This window comes from Anopheles arabiensis, chromosome 3, assembly GCF_016920715.1.
Source record: "Anopheles arabiensis isolate DONGOLA chromosome 3, AaraD3, whole genome shotgun sequence".
Lineage (NCBI taxonomy): Eukaryota > Metazoa > Arthropoda > Insecta > Diptera > Culicidae > Anopheles > Anopheles arabiensis.
In genome coordinates, this window is record NC_053518.1 from 22,158,880 (window position 1) to 22,180,400 (window position 21,521).

Below are 21,521 nucleotides of genomic sequence, written 5' to 3' on the forward strand. Positions count from 1 at the left end.
CCTGCCCCAAGCGTATTGGGGGCATAGGTTAGTATCAGTTTTTTTTTTTTGCAAAAATAGCATAAAGGTCTTAGCATTCCGTCTTTCCTACACCGTTTTGCACCTTTGAACAACCGTTGCGATCGTCTTATAGGCTCGGACCATCATTCAGTGTTGTATAATTTTATTTTCGCAATACATGCTCGGACGAACTGTTGAACTATTGTATAGTACTAAGCCGGTACACTAAACCCATCAGACCATCATTCCCATTCATAGTTTCAATTTTATTTCAAGGATTCGAATTTACTGGAACAAGTGCTAATAATTTGCGTTTAGATAATAAGTTTGAAGAAGAACATTCAATTGAATCATGCTCAAATGTTTCAATCCCTATAAAATTATAAATCCCTATAAATTCCCTATAAATTCTGGAATAATTTAAATGAAATGTACTAGCAAACCCCTTCTAAGTGTGCAGTTGTTTATTCCAGAACCGTGCTCTTTTCCACGGTGACCCGTGGACGCATGCATGCCATCGTCTGACCTTAGCACACAGTGTGAAAACAACACACACCCGTACACAAAAAAAAAATCAATTCGTCTATCAACTTTTGTCGCGCAGGAAATTGATAGTGCATCGTAAATTCATTCTTCCACCGCCTGACGCAAAATGTTTGTAAACTTGCTAATTATTTTGCAAATACTTAGCGACATCCGTCCAGCCCGACCGCTTTGATGTTGCGACAATTTACCGTCGTTTGCGGAGAATCCTCGAGAATCCTTCAGTGCAGTTCTTGATATTTTGCAATAACAAAAAAAAAAAGAATAAAACCCTTTGCTAGCCGACCGTACAGAATGTAGCGCACGAGTAACAGTACTGGCCGTTACAACGGCAAATCCGTCTGGCCCAGATAAGATGACTGCTTGCTCCCATTGTCCTGTGTCGTATGGGCTAGAGACCCCGTCTAGACCGAATCAATTTATTTCACACTTCAATACCTCGGGCCACCATACAGGAAACGACAAACAATTGGCGAGCGGCACGATAACCCATCGCCGATTTTGCGCTGAACCGGATCGCGTCCTTATCATGCGGCCGGGTTTGAGGATGATCTGAACGTGTTCCGACCACCGATAGACGGATTCAAGTCTGCTGCAGAAATGCTGCTGTTTTTTAACCCCGAAAACAGACGCTCCCGCTTATCGCGGTCCACATAAATCATAAAGTGTATTGCAAAATGGTTACGCAAAAAGAAAGTGAAGCAAATTTGGCATTAAAAATTGTAGGTTTTTTTAGCAATTTGACAAACAAACCGCATTGCCACCCATTAGCTAGAACCAGTTTGTGATGGGTAATCATTTAGCTTGTGTTTTTGGTTCTAACGAAACATTGTTGCAGCGTTGTGCAGCATTACTTGCACAAATATTCCCCGGCAACACAAAGAGCTATTTTGCTCTATTTTCTCGTCTACAGATAAATGTTATCTGTTTCAACGAGTTTCTGTTCTTTTGAAGTAATTATTGTCATCCTGCGGTACATGCAAAGCTTCTTATCATTGCTCATAAATCATACATGGTTTGTCAAAATGTTGGTAAAGGTCCAATTAGGCGTTTGTATTCCATTAAAATAATTTAAAATCTGCTCTCACAGAAAGTAACAAAATCTGGTTTGAGACGTGTAATCATTTAATTATTCTTGGTGGTTTAAGAGATGATGTAGGTTTGTTTTTGTTGTCGATTATTGTCAATGCCTATTCAGTTTGGCTTCCATTACCTATAAATCATACCTCTTGTGTCATGATATGGGTAGAAGTCATACAAATTAGCATTGGAATCTGCTGTTTGTTTCATTACTCGTTAAGCGTTCTTTTTGGGTGTCGAATTATGTTATCATTTGCGTTAAATTATAAAATTATTGGCATTTGTAATTGAGTGGTTACAAGTGAAAAAACCAAACAAAACCACAAACTCCACAGGACATCTACGATGTATACGAATTGCTGTATACTTTTTTGTGAGGCTTTTCTTGTTTTCAAATTGTTGTTAATCTGTCGGCTCGTGCATGCAACGAATTTCCAGTTCATTTACACGGAAGCTGTTTTGGCAAATCAAAACAGTGGTTTCAAATTCGCCAAGCGTTGGCAAAATCTTGCAAAATGTAAGTAAAAAAAGCTGATAAGATTGATTGATAAGAACAGCTGAACTCAAATGAGCGAACACTAATGAACGCCAAAAGACACTCCGTGCATGAAACCAGGCAGCTTTTTGATAATTTTTATTCGTATTCAATCATAAAAAATATTTATTCTAAATGTCCTAATTGATACCATAACATCTCGTCGTTGCGTTGCGCAAAACCACGAATTTGTTGCAATATTTCATACATTGAAAGATCATCCCAAAAAAACCCAAATTAGTTGTCGTTGGCGAAGACGCACTCGAGCCCGTTCCAACGGATCGTGACGCACTGGCTGCATCATGCAACGCACGCACCCTGCAAGCAGCCCCGAGCCGAGCGTGCGTTGCGTTGGTCACCTCCGCATCGTCCCAGAGCATCAATGCCAACGGCCTAATCCATTCGGACAATTAGCCCGAACCCTCCAAAGACCGCCCTCCCGCTTGCGTTATCGATACCTTTGGGACCGGTAATTTATGCTAAATGCCGTCCCAACCGCCCTCAACGCTCCCCTCGCACGGTACCCGAGCATCTTCACTCACCTGTAGTAATCCGTTTTGCAGTAGATATTGCCGTCGCGTGAAAAGCAGGAATTGGCACCTTCGAGGGTTTGCCGGCAGATGCAACATTGTAGACAGCTAGCGTGCCACTTGCGCTCCACAGCTGACAGGTAGAAGCGATCCTGCGAAATGGAGTGAGGAAGGGAAGGAAGGAAAAAAACGTATAAGGACAACGTCGAAAGTGAAATCCATACTGCTGGTTTCTGCAACAAACACACACACTCTCTCTTTCAGAAAACTGTTATCACTAATCACTCGCTGGCGGTGTTTGAAATAGTTTTTAGTTGTTTTTTAAAACAAGTTTGCACAATTTAGCCAACACTTGGGCAAAGTGCATAATTACCGTACCGGTCAACGGTAGAGTTCGTGCGTGCGCTCGAGTTTGCAAAACCGCTTGAAGGTGAAACCGAGACGAAGAATTATGTATGCTTTTTTCTCCTTGTTTTGTACAATACGAACTTACAGTCCGCTTGAAGAAGTCATTGTTGCCAAAATGCAACTCTTTGTTGCTACCGAAAATTGGAAAGCAAATTTTAGCACGCTGCGCAAGGAAATATAAATACAGCGGAGCAAACGGAGGGAAACAAAACTAAATTACCGAACAAAATCGTGCACAGGCTTCAATGTGCGGGCTTTTTCATCTGTTTCTTTGTGTGTGATTGTAGGTAAGTGTAGATTGAAATTGGTCAATTATCGGTTCGGCCGAGCGGGATTGGGATCGCAGGTTAAAGCTTTCCAAGTCAGTGGTGCAAAAATGTTGAATATATTGCAGTATCTCATACAGTAGACTTTATAATTACTCCAAAAGAAAACATTATCTATAAAAATTTGGGACAATAACATTCAAAACCACAACCCAAAACCTACTGACAGCTGACTTTGCCCGTCTGATCACAACATTTCAATAACAACGTCTGTCCTCAGGAAGGTGTTATGATTTTCAATGCATAAACAAACCCCACAGCAACAACAAAAAACCAAAACAAATCAATGCAAATTAATAGCAACCACCGATTGCAAATGTGGTTAATTTAGGAAGCAACAGATTGCCCTATGGTACGGTAATTTTTGGCACTCAATAAATCTCGCCGGAATGGAACACGGTAATTGAAACTCAAACAATGCTGCAATATATGCTTCCGAAGGGCGCTTATTCCTCAGCTTCAGTTCTAATTGATGTACCATGTTTGTCGTATTGGTTAGCTTTTAATTTTCATCACTTTTTTTGTTCATTATAACGAGTGTGGTTTCGTTGCGGTTGAGGTGTTGCACGGAAATAAAATGCAGCTTGTACACTGAGGACAAAAAGAAACGATGACCACAACCATTGTAACGAGGTGCTGAGAATGTGAAGAAAATGTGGAAAAAGGAAAGATATTCTTTAATCGATCATGTAGCAGATGGTAGCTGTGTTTGCGGTGTTGGTTAAATCTTTGTAAGATTTTTTACTCATTATTTGAAAAGGGCTGATGTGTAATGTAGAAAGCATTACGCATCTGTTTAGATTTAAACTGATTTATTCTACTCAATGATTGTAGTTTTTTGAAACCAATACATAGGCATGCCTCCATATTATTCTAGTGTGGCTCAAAGTCTTCATATTAGAATATGAAGATGGTGTTACATCAGACACAACACACTATCATTGCACTAGTGTCTGAGCTGGTCTAAGTGATATCCTCTTGTAAGACATTGTGAATATAATGTATATTCCTAGCTTTAGTTCTCGCACTTGGAGTAGTCTCGTAGGACAGTCGTCGAACCATACGGCTCAATAACATACCCGTCATGGATTCAATCCTTCAGACTAGTCGATTGCGTGATACTGAATAAGTCTTGAAAGTCTTTAAAGGGTGACATGTCCGCGTAGGACATTACACCAAATAGAAGAATTTCTTAGTCTCAGATATCTTGTTGTATTCTTCCCTCTGTTGTCTCATTTATAGTCTCGATCATAATTCTGCTATAAGTTATGGATCCATTTACACCTATTTCAACTGTTTTTATTTAGATCTTAGCTCAGAAATGTGACTGTTTTGCTCACATTCTTATTAACCTTAACCCCTGTCCTTCTTCGTATCAATTTGTTGGTTTTAGTTCAAAAATACTATCAAGATCTTCCGCTCAATTTTACTCTGTAACTGTTGCAAAAAGCTGTAATGGAAATTGCAAAGTTTCTGTGGTATGCGTAACTTCATTTCCCGCCTCGCAAAGGACATACCTGAATCGGCATATCACAGCCCGCACACTCGTCCAGCCCGGTCGACGGTAACTCGTTGGAAGATTCCGGACTGCTCGGACCGCCCGGTGGTTCCGATTTGAGCTGGATGCAGCTATTCAGCACGCTGGAGCTGTCCGAGCAGTCGCTCCGGTTGAGATCGGCATAGTAATTTGGTCTGTCCGCTATCAACCGATCGGGTGACTCGAAACTGTAACGAGAAGCAAGAACAAGACAAAGGTCCACGCGAAACCGATCGATTAGAATATTGTTTTGAAATGACTTCTGCTAGTCAGGACTTACCTGTGGCAGCTGTCCGCGTAGAGATGATGGTTGACACCCAGCAAACCGTTGCCGCCGGCCACCTTCAGGCTGTGCTCGCACGTGTCCGTGCAGGAGATGCAGGTCCGATGGTTGAGGTTGTTGTTGTTGCTGTTGAGCTGGCAGGCGTTCGACAGGTCCGGGCTGCGCTCTCGCGGCGGCCCCAGAAACCGAGCACTTGGGTGCTGTGGAAACAAAACCCAAACACACAAAATGCGTATCGTTACTTTGTATCAAGAACGAATAACCGAATTACATCTCTTTGAAAAAATGTTGAAAAAAAATATATATATATGCAAAGAAAGACACGAGAGGGCCGTAAAAAGCTAATGCTCAGTTCGGCGTAGCCTTGCCTGTCCACTTTGATCTTTGATTGTGTCAATTAAACGTCATATATGTGAAAACAATAAATGTTGTGCATGCATAATGCGTTCGCAGGCAGGACCACCCTTGGCTTTATTGAACGTGCAATTTGAGTTCGAAACAGCGCCCAAAGCACAACACAATCAGACGGGCGTTCTGTCGTCGGTTCCACCCCTTCGAGAGCGCTATTTGGATGGTTTGTTTTTACAAAGTTTCCTTTTTTTTAATTTCCTTAAAAAAAAAAAGATTGCATAAAAAGCGTTTTGCCACCTCATGAAGGATTTTTTTTATTTTGAATGTACTTTTAATACATTTATATAAACGAAAGCAAGAGAGGAACAGCAAAACCATCCTTACGTGCATCAAGCATCAGACAAGCAGCAGCAGGAGGAGAAAACGGGCGCAGGAGAAGGGGCTTAGCTTCAACGCCGCCAGACCGTCAAACGGGAAGGAATTAAAATAATTGTACATTTACAAATCCACACCACAGCCTCGGCCAGTGTACCAAAGCAATACGCACGGAACCGAGAAAATGTTTGCAAAAACTCCTTGTCTCTTTTCTTATATTTATGCCACAGCAAACGCAATGCGCTGCGAAGGTGATTCATTTTTCTCTTTCACACTTCACCCCGCTTTAGCACTTCCCAAACCATTGCCCGCCCCACTATTTGTGCATTGTGCAACAGATGCAACAGACGAAAAAAATGCAGATGCAACCCGTCGGGCAGGAAAAATCCCCAACCCTCAGCCGAACGAACGATTGCAACGGCAGAGGGGCATACAAACACACAATTGCAATGCGCCAGAATAAATAAGCGCAGTTGCGGTGCTGCATCCTTTGCTGGCTGCATTTCCATTGTGAGTTTGGTTTGCCTTCTTTTCTGTGTGTATTTTCTTCTTCATCGTTATCCTCATCATATGCTTACTGTGGAGGTAGTTGGTCGGTAGGCTTTCATGCCTTTGCACTTGAAAAGCGTCTGGACTTTTTGGCATTTGTAGATAATATAAAAATTTCATGCTCCAATGAGTGTTGCTGTAAACACACACACACACGCAGACACTCGGTGAACATTCTGAACTGCTTATGCATTCGCATTCATAATTTTCCCGCAGTTCCATCGTTCGGGCTTGGTTGGAAAATGTATTCATCGTACGTACAAACGTACAAGATAGAGAAGAAACAGAAATCCTCCGACGGTACGATAACAAACATACTAACTTTTGAGGTTTTCTTGATAAGATACGCAGCAAGAGAATCGTCCAATAGTAGGATTAAATGCTTCCAAAAAACACATTCACTGCACCGAACCGTAGCGTCGTGAAAAAGATAGGCCAAAGTCATAACCCGGAGGAAAGTATTAAATCATTTTTATTATAGTTTTTTTTTTTTTTGGATGCGCTGGAATTTTTCAACTACTTATTTGGAAGATTTCTCTCATGTTTAATAACACAAATCCATGAAACAATTTTAAAACAGTGGCAAGGGATGTTCTGGTTATTCCTTTTTCAAGAAAATATGTTGCCTAGTATTACATATTTATTTTACGTAAAGTGAGCAATAGTCATTTTATCAAATTGATTTAAGCTGAAAATATTTTATACAAACACTTCATCTACTGAGTAAAGCTTCACATGACAACGGTTAAAATATTTGTAGATGTTTTTCTAACTTTTAAAAACGAATTTAGACCACATAGACAACGAACATGATTTCGGTATTTGATTAACTTGTGGCGAACGCACTGTTGAGGCATCGCAGTGTGGGATGAAACGAGTTTCTTCAATATATCAATTGAAATTGATGAAATAAGTAACTATTTAGGAAATTACAGAAAGTAAGAATATATGAACAGTGAAACATAGGCAGAAGGTTGTACAAAACTAAACGACAAGTGTTTGTTAGATTGAATTTTTTCCCCATCATAAGATCTCTATTTCAATTACAAAAACAGTAGCGTAAATATGGAACCGCACACTGGCTTATAAATAGGGCACAACAATCTACGTACAACAAATACGTACAATCTTAGCTCTACCGGTGAAAAAAAAAAAATGAAGTTTGATTAAAGTGTTCTAAATTCAATCGGACAGCACTCGCGACCGGTCAGAATGACAAGCCGAATTCCTGCTAATCGATTCACTTTGATCAAGTACTTCAAAAACAGACCGCAATAGTGATAATGGTAGAACAAAAAACTAAACACATTTACTACACAAACAAAACAACCGATCCAAACTGTTGTTTGTGGTCAAAAATAGAACGGAATTCGGTACGGCTCAATCATCATCAATTCAATAAGCGGTCTAATGAAGCCCTTAATCAATTGCTTCGTAATTTGTGTTTTCCCAGTAAAGTTCGGGCCCCCGAAGAGGAGAAGTGGACGAGTGGGTCGTGTACCGTGTGCAACCGTGTGCTGTGGCACGCCAGTGTGTGAGTGCACGTTTGTGAGCCCTTACACCGGCATGGCATGGAGCAATCGAGACTTGACCTGGGGTACCAACCGTCGGGCACCGCGCTACCCGTTATCGTTCCGCCGTACGCGGTACAAGAGTACTGACCTATGCCGTGGTTTTACATACGACACAGCCACGCTCACCACAGCACGTAATACGATCCTGCGAGGTACTGGGACGACACACGCCTCTCGGTGGCTGATAAGAGTGATTTATGCAGGTTTTGGTGCGATAGCCGAGCGATTGCTTTGGCGGCGGAGAATATGCGTTGGTTGAAATGTTTATGTGTGTTTTTTACTCCACTCTACGAGCGAAAGGTGCCTAGAACAAGTGTCTTTAAGATTATTACTAGCAAAGTGCCTGTAGTATTTTCTTGCCACATCTTAAAACTAAGCCGGAGATTAATCGTGCTTTAAAAAGGACTTCGCTCTCTCCTAACACTTGTTTTGTCACCCTGTTCTATCACTAGTCGCAACCGATAATCAGCCATTAGAAACAAGGGTACAATTCCTTCTTTAAACTGTCACAATTGTCGACTTTACGACAGCCCAGTGCCACTGATTACGGAGTACGATACAGCGCCGCCAACAAGCCCCATCGACTGCACGCATTTTTCCCGCATGTCATACAAATTACCACAGGCGTGCACAAAACCAACATGCCACAACTCATCAGCAAATGATATCGTTCGGACAGCATCGATCGTCAATTAATAACCCTCCCCCCCCCCTCCCCCTGACCTGTCATCCATTCAATTTTCCATCCATCTAGCCAGCTCCCCGTGTCCCATTTGCTGGGTGGAAATGATGGTTTTACCCAACCGCCCGGGTTTTTTTGTGTGACTTGTTTGACAAGCGCAAATTAGTGTCATCGTCGGTACCGTTCTACAGCGTCGCTTTCCCCCCATCGATTGCATTTCCTTATTTTTGCATTCCAAACCTGTGAAATCAAACAACGAGTGACAATTTGCTGGACCACGCTGGGGCAGGTTTTGTGGTTTTTGTGGTAAGCAAAACGGGGAGGGAGTTCCCCGGGAAGGAAAATCATTTCATCCGTCTGCTCCACCCGTAGTGCGATTGATCGTTTCTAATGTGTTTCGTGTGGAGGGCTCCAATGCTCTTTCTAGAACATTTTCCAAACACCACACACCACAGCGTAACACGAAACATCTGTTCCGTCGGGGCTCAAAGTCGAGGCTTCCCATTCCTGATTGGAGGAAATGGAAAATTCGTTGTCACCCTACGTTGTCTTTTCCCTTCTCGTCTGCATTTTACATCCACATTTGTCTTTCCTCCGATTCGCTCGAGTTTGTACAAAAAAAAGAAGACAAACTCTATCCCTCTCTCGTCCATCCACCAGCAAAAAAAACCGGAAGCGGGACAAGAAAAATCACCTCTTCCATATTTATATAAATAATTAAATGACACTTCACAAATATTTGTCCAACTGTCTGTGGTGTGCGTGGCCGAGCGTGGCCTAATGCCTTCAAACCCGGGAAACTTGGCATATTCTTCTCTGCTTCGTCTTGCTCGTGCCCGGGCATCCGTGTCGCTCGGTGCAGGTTTGTACATCGCTCATGTCGCGTAAGCGCCAGGATGGTGTAGGTGGTTCGGAACGGTTGGTGCAACAAATCAAAGTTAAATAAGGGGTGTCCAAATGTGATTATTCACATTCCCCCCACTCCCCAGGGTCTACGGTCAGGAAGCGTCCGCTACTAATGACCCGAACGGCGAACGGTTTCAGATCGCGCTCAATTTATGCAGTGGTGCAACATTGTTAACGGTTTGCCGTTACACCGAAAATTACACGGCGTTATGAATTAGGCGAAACAATGAATACAAATCCTCATCATCATCATCCGTGGTTCTACCGGGTTTTGGTTTGGAGTGAGCCACCAAATTTTGCACTGATTTACAGCGTGTTGTATCGTGCGGTGCAGAGCACACGGATCGTAATGCATCGCGGCGCTGTATAATGTGCATTTATTAATTTTAAAACACAAACTCATACTCTCAAACTCAATCATTACTAAGCATTCTAATAAATCCACTAAGCACTCCCTGCGCTCCCCGTCTTTATGGACTAGTTTCTTCGCGTCTGTCTTCCCCACCCTTGCACGGTTTGCACTCCCCCCCCCCCCATTCCACCCCGAACCGATCATCTAGCGGCGGGGCTCGTAAATTCACACAGACAGGAGCGTGAGCGCGAGCGCGCTTGGGGCGAGGGAAAAGATTGTAATAAATCTAGCGGTACGATATAAATCACAATTTTATTTCTCGTTACTGTCACGCGTGTTGTATCACATGTGGACGTACCAGTGACAGCTTTGAAATGGCTCTTTATTTCCGCCCGCCGTACGGTTGGTGGTGCACTGTGCCTGCCCGTCGCCGTAGTCGTCGTCGCTGCAGCTAGCCGTTGCATTCCCGCTGCATGTTAGGTGCGCTGGAATCTTGTGCAGGGTAAGCATAATATTTTTTTTTTAATTTAATTTAGGAATGAGCACTACTAGTCAAGCGTGTGTCAGCTTGTAATAATTTCTTGATCTGGTGCGATGCGGTTCAGAGCGGGGGAAAACGTGATATTGATGATTATGACGATTATGGTGATGATCATTGCGGCAAGGAGCGATGAAACCTTGTTTCATATTTTATGTCTTTTTCAAACACAGGTATTTATTTGAACAAAAATAAATTATGATATAAAATATGCCTCTCATGTCTATGATTTGCTCAGTTTGTAGCTTTAAAACATAACGATAAACCTCAAAATGTAGGTTAAATATACTAATATTTTATCACATACATTCATTGATTCATTCATTTATCCCCTGTCCAGTGGTAGTTTATATAGTATTTAGGCTCTACATTTTTAAACAAAATGGCTAAATAACTTTGCCACAAGATATCACATTTATTATTAACATAAAATGACTTCACATACTTCAATTTTACCAACATAATCATTCATTACCCTATGTCGTTTACAGAAAGATCTTGAAATGATAGGATTATATCGTACACAATGTAAAAAGCAAAGCCAGCTTGGAACAAAAAATTGTAAAAAAGCAATAGATGTCACCAAATTGCTTTCATTACAAGATTTAACTTTATCCCAACTGCTCAATACATGCGACACAAAGTGGAAGCAAATGAAAACGATGCCTTTTCTCCAGACATTCATACATAACGCTCACAGACGACTTCCCCATGTCCCAGGCGCGAATTACTCAATAAGTCGTTCACTTTCGGTGCACTGGGGGCTCGATGCGCTTCATCTCATCTCCTTTCAGAGCCACAACCGGCCAACCGGCCAACGCCGGCAAGAAATTGTTACAAAAGTTTGTGCGTCGCGTAAATTATCATTATTTCTCACTCGGGCGACGCTCGGACGCGTTCCTCCTTGCCTTTAGCACCGCTTTTCGCACTCAATTTGGCTTTCGCGGACTGCAGCGCCCCCCTTACCTCCCGACCTGCTGCCCACGTTCCGTAATAATCGAGAGCACCTTCCCTTTCCCCATCCCTCGCGATTCACCATTGATTCACCCATTCGCATCCGCCTCGACCGCTCACGATTATGGTCCATTCCCAGGGTTTACGAACGCGCGCACTCACTTACGCAACACATCGATCGCTATAAGGATCGGTATCGCAATATTGCACTCAATGTGTGTGTGTGTCTGGTACGTTTTTTTTTTGTGTCTAAAACTTTTGCACCTTTGCAGGTTTGGTGCAGCAACTCGTCTTAAGGGTTCGTTTCCTTAAAGCTCAGCCTCACGTTGACCGATTCGGCAAACGGGGTTTCGATCGATGGCATGGGCGCTTTTCACACAAACACACACACACACACACACACATATGTGCGCAATTTTCATTATGAAAAAACTGTCCACGTTTTGCCCTACTTTTCGTGTCGTCCTTCCCCCCGCTCCACAACGGCTGCTCAGAGGAAGCCCCGATTTGGTCACCAGCGGCGCAAAACCAGCAACGTGTGAGCGACCGTGTACACGTTTTCCGAGCATTTTTTTTCTCTCTTGCCGCGTCCCATCGATCAATCAAACGCCTTGCGGTCGCGTACCACACGATCGTAACCGATTTGTACAATCACCATCGTCGTCGTCGTTGACGACCGATTCGATCATCGCCAAAATCGATCCATATCGCCGGAGCACGGCCGGCAAAAAGGGGGAAACCGCCCGAAAGGGCCATCGCCGTCGAGGATAAGCATCGCGAGCTGCGCTTATCATCGTTTATGGTCCGACCAAGACCGAGTTCAAGCAAAAAGAAAAGACCGCAGCAATTGGGCAAGGCTGCGATAAAGCGATTGCATATATGGCAACGAGGGCACAACAACGGACAAAACGTACATAGGGACGCACACGTCCGATCGGTTGATCGCGATTGTACGTTACAAAATATGTTTTAAGAAACGCATACACACACAATAATGCACCGCCAAAGGCCACCGGCTTGCACAATCGAGCATGATCGCAATTTTTACGATCCTTTTTTCCCATTTTGCAACAACCCTCCGCGACAGGGTTGCCACTATCGCTTCCTTCCACCGTGGAGCTGCCCACCCTATCTGAGATGCAAAGGAGGAACGGAATGTTCTCACTGCCGCTTCTATCGCTATCGCTCCCTCGGCCCATTACCTCCCGAGCAAATAAACAAACAAATGCGCGTGAACGGTGGCACGCTACACACTAGCACACACACACACACTACTGTCGCACGCGGGAACCTTTGCGGCTGAATCGTACGCACGCTTTCCTCTGCGCGCCATTTCTCCAAACGATGCGCGGCGAGCTCATCGCGTAGCGGACGCGCCACGCGCCGTCAACTTTCCATCGACTGTTCACTGTGCGGGAAATTTGCCGTACCACAGCCCCACAACCCGGGATAAATCTTGTGCAATGATGTGGCACAGGAAAACGCACAAAACCATAAGGGGGTAAAGGGGGAGGAGGAGGAGGAGTAAAAATTACGAAAACCTACACCACACGGCATATAAAAACAAACCAAACAAAAAAACACTGCTGCCGCCAGATTTCAATCGTCGAATTCGTTGCTCCCGAAATTGGGGCCCTTCCATCGGGCCTCGACGAAAATTCTACGCAATTAGATAGGAAGCGTGCGTGGAAAACTTTCCCGCCCCCCTCCCCTCTCTCACTCCCCGGAGAAGCCAGACGAAAGGTGGCGATTTTCCACGATAATTAGCGCACCGTTCGCTTTGCGCTAGAACTTCGTGCTCGAACCTTCGAGCGCACGGTAGGGACGCTCTGGGAGAGGGGCGGAGAGTGGAGTGGCTGGAAAATGATCGCTACTGGTGATTTAGTGAGGGGTAGGAGCATTTTCCACGTTCGCTGGCGCGCTCAAAAACTATGAAAATGAAGAATGAAGAACAGTTATGGGTTTGATCCGTGGTCGTGTTTGCCGTCCAAAAGATCGCATTGGATGCACCAAACTGTACATGGGGACATGCTGCACGATCGAGACACGATCGAAGGGAAAGGAAAAGTATTGTGCTTGGCAAATGGAAAACACTCAACAACCAAACTCAAGGACACTATACAAAGCAAGACTAATTGAAACAAATCAGCTACCATTTTTAATCAATTGCCCAAAGCAAACGCTTCTAATCGAGCGCTTCTATTTCTATCACACCGCTCACGCCGCTTGCGATTATGCGGAGCTGCGAAAGTACTCCTTTTGCCAGCATACGACAGCTGCTTATCGCAACACAGATAGCGCTTCCTGGAAGCGTCTTCCCTGCCCGAAACACGCGTTTGACGTGCGTATACGCACCGACATCGGCATCTTGAAAGAATTAAACTTTTTGCGTCCTTTCTCGCGCTGGCAGCGAGCCGCCCCAGCTTAGGCGGGCTGCCGAAAAAGCCAGCGCCGATAAGGTCGAGGTGGGAGATAATCTTGCCCTAGTAGAAAGTGTGACATGACAAGCCTTTTTGGCTCGCGATGGTGGATGCAGGATGTGGATGTTTGTTGTTTTGTTGGGGGAAAAAAGAAGATGGTCAAACGGTCTTGATTATCAATTACCTAATCCGTGAGTTTGAACTGCTTCAAGGACGCTTTATATCAGGTGATCCGGCAGAACATGAAGCTGATAAGGCATGGCAGCGTGATAAGCAGCAAAAACACGCATGCTAAATTCTTGAAGCTGTGACGCGCTCTAAACGTCCCGCTTAATCTTCTCTGGGTGGATTTGGGTTTTCTATCTATCGGTTGAGCCCCATCAGTTTTTGCGAAATGTTAGTAAGGCCACACCACACCACATGCCACACCAGTTTGGCATTGCGTATACAGGCCCGACGCGAATCTTTGATCATGATTTAGATTTGAGCTATTTTTGGAAATTCGGAAGCTACCATTGCTACCAGTGCAGCGGCTCCGATATCCCCTCTTGGGAGTCAAAGGTTGTCCCGCTCCTGCGCCCAAGCCGCCATGCCTTATCATGCCGATGTCCTTTCGGAGCGGGCGCGCGCGCGCTTTTGGCCTCGGTTTTGCAATGTCGCCGGCATCAACTAGCGCATTGCTGACATTTAATTAGTGCCCGCGGAGTGCCAAAGTGTGGAATGTGAAACATCACACCAGCAAACCTTCGCCCTGCACGTTGCACCGTTGCGTTCACCCAGAACCTTTCGGAATCGGGCTGGGGAATCTGTGACACTCTGTCGTTTGCTCGAGTTTGCATGCTATTTCTTCTTGATATGAAGAAGAAAAAAAAGCCCAACAGCAAATCTGACAGCTGATCGGGCAAAGGTTTTCTTTGCTTTAAGGACAAGCGGGATAAATCTGAGCGTATTTCCGGCATGCAGCAATCATGATGTGGAAAGTGAACGAACAACTTAGATGGATATTGGATAACGTAGGTCCCGATAAGGCTCTATTTTTGAGATTATGTTGTACCTTTCTTTTACTTCTTTGATATTCTTTGTATGAATAAGTCGGATCTTTGATCCGAAGAAAAAAAGCCAATAATTCAGACTTATTTGAGCCAATGTGTCTTCCTTTAAATCAATGAGATAAACCTGTTGCATTATTGATATGAAACATACCTTACTAGTTATTTCTAAATACAGTACTTAACATTTTAGAGCAAAAGATTTTAAACATCCTTTGGAGCATGAATCGGTGCGTCTGTAATGTTCTTCTTTAGGTTCTATTTTGTAAGTACAGATTAATATCGTAACATCATATACTAATTTTTACAAATATTTATTTGTATGATTATTTTTGTTACTTTCCAAAGGTGAAAATTAATTTTTGAAGTAATAAGTAATTGTATAGTCTGTTCCCGAGATACGTGGTTTATGCCTTCCCGAGACATCCGCGTAACTCGAATATCTGTGTATGTCGAATATTACGTTTTTCAGCAGAAATACAGTTTATAAATGGGTTTTTTTTATTGAATCTAGTATTTTTATTCACTAAACCATTTATTAACCATTTGTGTAGAAAATTAAAAAGTTTCTGGCTTTTGAGCGGCTTAAAATTTTGGGCCAGGTTTCGTGCAATTGACAATTGTAGGAGCAAATAGTACTGAACGCAAGAAATGTGTCAAGAGCTGTCAAATATTGAAAACTGCGTGTCTCCGGATCCGCGTATGTCGAGAGCCGCGTAACACGGGAACAGACTGTAATCCTTTGGGATATATTTTCCAAAAACTGAGACGTCCGTTTAGACAATCGATCTTGGACTCCCCTGCGCCCTGTGCCGAACTGGGCACTGATATTCTATTCTTGTCATTGAGTCATCTCAATATGTCAAAAAAATAAGCTTAAACAGTAGATTATTTCCACTCGAAATGTATCAAATATCAAAATAGAATAATCCTGGGTAGCAAAAATATAAGATTGCGCAATCATTGCACTCTTTAAAACCCTGCTTTCATGTTAGCGAGGTAATCTAACTGTCGGCACAAGTAAATAAATTTGTTTTTGTTTTTGGTCTTCATTATTCATATTTATAACGTTACATTTATTTGCTTTTTGAAACCTTGCACAGAATGATAAGAGCATTGCAATCTGTTTAAACTGTCTAAATACGTCCCCTGTTCTCGTGTTCTTTTTGTCAAAAAGTAGCTGATTGGCACATGAACCCATCATGACTTTCAAACACTTTTTCCCCTTTTTGTTAGTAAACCACACATCACGTCGGTTTGTGGGTTTGTGTCGGTTTTATTTTTTTTTCGCGAACCATGCCATCCATCCGGCTATAACACATCCACACCACCCATTGATAACTGCCGACGGACATGAAACAAACGTTTAAACACTTCAACCAAACCTGCAGTCCTTTTTGGCGGTGTCCGAACAGCGCGCGCGGATCCCATACCATACTATGTATTGCACAACCATCAAATCGGCAAGTTGATAAGCATGCACAGCGCAGCGATACAACCGACGAACGAGATGGGTTCATCACTCAACGAGCAGCACCATTGCCTAGGTCGGAAACCGTTTTGGGGCGAACCGATAAGCAAATTTGATGTACCGTAGGATCAGACATCCGGGCTCGGTTTGACACCATCCTACTGCCCATTTTGCCATCGGGTTATCAAAATCGAACTTTCAAGCTGGGGCAGGCGGTGCGAAATTTGCTACCACAAATAAAACAAGTCTTTTGCTTGATAGGGAAACGGGTCTTGTTCCAGCAACCGTTACAGTCCATTGCAAGTCATCTGAGCTCTGGGTTGGCGTATTAGAACTTAATTATTTTTGTAATTAAGAAGTAGAATCTTTCTTTTTTGAGCTGTGACCAGATTATTAGCTGTGACTCTTATTCTAAAGGAACATTCTTAATCCGTTGCAAGTTGTCGTTGGGCCAGGTTCATAAACAACGCCGCCATGCATTGCTGGTTTCGCCGAAAATGGCACAAACCCAAACAACAAAACGAACCCAACAGCATCCGGGCAGGAAATGAGGTCCTGACCTGTCCGATTTTTGCTGTCCCACGTTGTAGGAGTTGATTGCAACGGCTTTATCAACTAAATACAATATTATATATTTATTTACCGTTGCCATTTCCTGGCCAGTGGCGATTAAAAACGAATAAAGTACACTCCGGCACGAGCCGAGGAGTTGCCTTTATGCTCTCCCGAGGGAAGTGGGTGTTGTTGCTTCGCTTTTTTTTCTCTTCCTCTGGTCGAATATTGACCCTTTAGACCAAGAGGTTATCCGGGCGGACTGCATTAACTGCACGTGGAGAGGGTCTTTTGTTTTGCTTTTGTTTTTACTATGTTTTAATTATTTTTTAAACCAACGATGTGCGATGTGTCAAAACAATCAGTCAAACTCCGACGGAGTGCAGCTTAAAATTTGTAAAACGAAAAAAATCCGAAACCGTTTACTGCGGCTTATCAATGAAGGTTGTTTTTTTTTGTTTTCGACGAGCCTGGCACGAACCAAAGATGCACCACTCACACTCACCCAATGCATTATGGGGCGCTCCTCCGCGCACACGCCCATGTGAGAGATCGGTGGCTGGTGGATGCTGTTGACCGGTACTACACCGAGCGGGGTCCTCGCACCGGGCACCCCGTGTTCTGCCGTGTGCAGCGTCACCGTAGCCACCGTGTCGCACGTGTTCACGAAACGGTTCCGCACCGGAACGGGCTGCCCACCAGCAACACCAACGCCACCAGCCGGTTCCAGCAGGTTCGGTCTGTTGGCAGCGCTACCGTACGGACGGCAAACGGTTGCGAACTGTGTGGTTGACAGTTTCGTGGCCAATTTCACGCAGCAGTCCTTGGAGCGGTTGCGCTGGCTACCGAATGCTAGCTTTGCATCGCATTAATAGGGAACGGTTTCAACTGGAGTTGCATCACACTTTACTGGGACTCTTTTTTCAGGAATTTTTCACTCTATGCACGATTTACACACACATTTTGTTTTGTTCCACAACCTTTCGATTAATTTTCACCAAACATTAATTCCACTGATTCAGAAAATCCGTCTTCTTTAGGTGGCAATCAAAGCAACCGTCGAAGAAAAGCCGCCCTTCAGTGACGCGTGCAAATGACTCAGGATGCTGGAAGGACATTGTTGCCAATCAATGTCACTCGCAGACGGTGCTGATGAAAAACGTTTGACATTTAAAGTGACTGCCTTTTCTCAAACCACGGCCACAGTTTACCTTGGAGGCGGTCGTGTACTAAGACTCGTCTCCCTGCTTTGCGTTGGAAAAACTGGATCAAATATTCACACACTTATACGCACAGAGGCATGAGCAACAGAACGCACACACATACTCGAAGGACGGGTTGCGTTCGATTGATTTTTCCTTCTTCTTGCGATCCTGTTATCAGCGGAGCCTTTTCCTTCGATCACACTAAACACAGCGAAGTATGTTGGACGTGACACTTGACGCGAAAAGGAGTGGAAAACCCACACACCACTACTCACCCCGCTCGACTGCGGGGTAGCCTTTCAGGTAGACAAAAACAAAACGGCACCGAAATCACACGCGTTATCTTTGAACCGAAGGGCACGAAAAGCAGGAGCGCACACAAGAAAAAACGCCCTGCACAATCACACTCTTTTCACAATTGATAGCACACACACACACACATACGCACGTGAGAACACACCTACAACCCGGCAGAAGGGTGTGTGCGTGTATGTGGAGGGGGATGAGGAAATTATCACTCAGCACGGAGGGGATAACAACACACACAGAACAAATAACGGCGCGCGGCACCGCCGAAAAATCACGCGAAAGTCACCAACGGTAAAGCCACCCTTGGTTTGCTTGCTGGCGAGAGTGACGGCCACCGACAACGATTCCGACGACGACGACGATGACGGCGACGAGCTTGTGTCTCCACTTGCCGACGGGCGCGGGCGCATGCGTGCTAGCGACGTTCGTTTCCGTTTGACGGGCGCGACGTGAATGCCGGGACCCCGCGAAAAAGCCTTTTCGAAAACAGATGGCGAACCGAGCCGACCGGGCGCATTGCGCAAAGTGGGCGTGGCTTCGGGCGGAATTGAGCATCGCTTGAAAGAAGGTAGAAGAGGAGAAGAGATGGCAAAGAGGAATAGCACGAAGAGGATGGTAAGGGGAAGATGAGATTGCGTACAGGGTGGCTCGTTTAAAAAAAGGTTTTTATGTAATTTTGACAAAGTTAATCTGAGTGAAAATTTGCATTCAAATTAATGTACAAGATTAAAAGAAATAAAAATTATATTTTTATATTACTCAAATTGATTTTCATTTAAAAAATAACTTATTGCAAATAATGAATGAAATTGCATGTAGTTTTTCTCGCCTGTTGCATGCGTGGTGCATGGTGCATCTTTTTACCCCTTTCGTCTTTTCCCTTATCGCTCTCTCTCTCTCTCTCTCTCTCTCTCTCTCTCATGCTAAACGTTTGTTATATACGACTGCAACACATAACAAGCGCTCGAATAGTTTTATGTGCGTTATCTCCTGTACACGTTCTTCCGTTTTGCTCTCCTTCTATCTCTCTTTCCCCATCTCTCTCTCTCTCGCTCTTTAAAGCACCCCGTGAGCATGCACTTCTCTGGTTGCTCCGTTATTGTTGCGACCTTTTGTGCGTAGGATTTTGTGTATGAGTGTTGTTGTTATTTTTTTTATTTACACATTTGTTCATTTTCTTCCTGTCCCTCATCCGGTTGCAGCGCGGCAGCATCCAGCACGGGTGTCTGGGACCCCATCGTTTGACGTTTGCGTTCGCGATCGTCGGGCGCGATCGTCGTCCGTTCGCGCGAGGCGTACACTTGCGTTCCTCCCGGTAGTGGTAGCAGTGTGGCAATTTATAAAATGAGATAAAACGTGTTCTCTGTCGCATCGGTCCAGCGTTTGCCGTCTCGTCGCCGTTTTGCGGAACCGTCATTTGTTGCTGGTAGTTATGTGTTAGTTCTTGCGGAATTTATCGTTTAGTGGAAAATTTATGAGATGGTTTGAGGTTGTTTTGTTTTGTGTTTGCTTGAGTATGTAAATAATAACTTTTGAAAACAAACAAAAAACACTGTTTTTACACATTCAAATTTATGTATTACTTTATTTTATAGATTTTTTGAGCGTACTTGCAATATTTGATTTTGAATTATGCACATTTACTTGAATTTAATAAAATTCATTAAAAATACTACTAATGCAAAGCTATATGTTTTGTATTTAAATGTACTTTTCGTCATTTTACTTTTTTATAAAATATTGTCTCTCTGATTCTTCTTATGAATATTCTTCTTTTTCTTCTTCTACCTCTTCTTATTCAAATTATTGTCCTCTTATTGTTATTATGAGTATTATTAGTTTTGTTATGTGTTGTTTTTTTCCTTTTTTATGATGTTTATGTTATGTTAATGTTAATCATATTGATCATATAAAGCCTTTTTTCTAAAAGTTAATATGTGAAATAAAATACATGGTTGCTTGCTGATGAATATAAAATAAATTTAATTCTTCAAGCCATACAATGTTCGTCAAACTTCCGAAATAAATCAAAGCATCAACAAACAATTTGTAACGATGTAGCCATGTACTTCATGATATAATGTTTATAAAAAAACGTATTAAATACACACAAATGTTGGAATTACATAGAATCAGGTATCAAATTTGATTGAAATATTACATCACAAAGAACAGCCTAATGATAACATCAATCTAAACAAAAAAAAAACGTTCTTTCTGCTCTACAACACAAACCCAACCTTACCAAGCGAACCTTCCCCTAACGAAGGTCTCCGAAGATGAAAGGTAAATGGTAAACAATATGAATTGCCGCATCCATCTACAGTCTACTGTGTCACACGAAGCGCCAACTCGCCAAACAACCGATCACCATAACATCGGTGCTAATGATCTCAACGGTACTGGAGTGGAAGGAACACGAATCGTCACACCATCCAATTGCAAAGATGCCTTCACTGGTTTTAAGTTTTGTTTTTTTTTTTTTTTTTGCGTGGAAATCTAACCCCTAAATAGAAAAATGGAACCTCACTAACAACAACTGGGAAGGAAGAACAGAAAACAACAACCGATTCGACTTTGCATTTTCCCGAGCGACAATCATCAAACGACAATAAATATGGAACCGAATGGACATTTCGACGGTAGGAAAGGCCATACAACGTGTAACAAGCGATATTTTATCCGAAATAAAAAAAAGGGTAGGAAACAAACCATACTAATAGACGTCCAGTTACGTCCATCTCGAACGTGTCACTTTGAACGTTGAAAAACGGGGGGCCCCAAGACTCTGAGACTTCGAGTACATAAATATGTTCCGTTTCCACCAGGCCACTTCCTCCCGGAAGGCACCGAAGGTTTTATTCGGTATAATTTATACTTCTAATTTTCTGTGCCACCGGAGCAGTCCCCCGTTGTAGCACACCCCTTGCATCTGTACCGAGCTCAATTTGAAGGCGATGGAGGCGCTAATAAGCTGCAGCTAATACGAAAT

The 21,521-nt window shown here is 43.4% G+C and overlaps 1 protein-coding gene across 1 annotated transcript in view; it reads right to left on the bottom strand.

The window, feature by feature from the left end:
* LOC120902785 (protein apterous) overlaps positions 1 to 18,966 on the bottom strand; it is a 65,981-nt gene extending 47,015 nt beyond the window's left edge. Inside the window, exons 1-4 of the mRNA XM_040311781.1 lie at positions 17,521 to 18,966; positions 5,240 to 5,442; positions 4,940 to 5,147; positions 2,701 to 2,840 (exon numbers count right to left, since the gene is read on the bottom strand). Of these exons, the coding sequence (XP_040167715.1) occupies positions 2,701 to 2,840; positions 4,940 to 5,147; positions 5,240 to 5,442; positions 17,521 to 17,559 (590 nt within the window). The 5' untranslated portion in view covers positions 17,560 to 18,966. The remainder of the gene's footprint in view (positions 1 to 2,700; positions 2,841 to 4,939; positions 5,148 to 5,239; positions 5,443 to 17,520) is intronic.
* Positions 18,967 to 21,521: the final 2,555 nt, after the last annotated feature.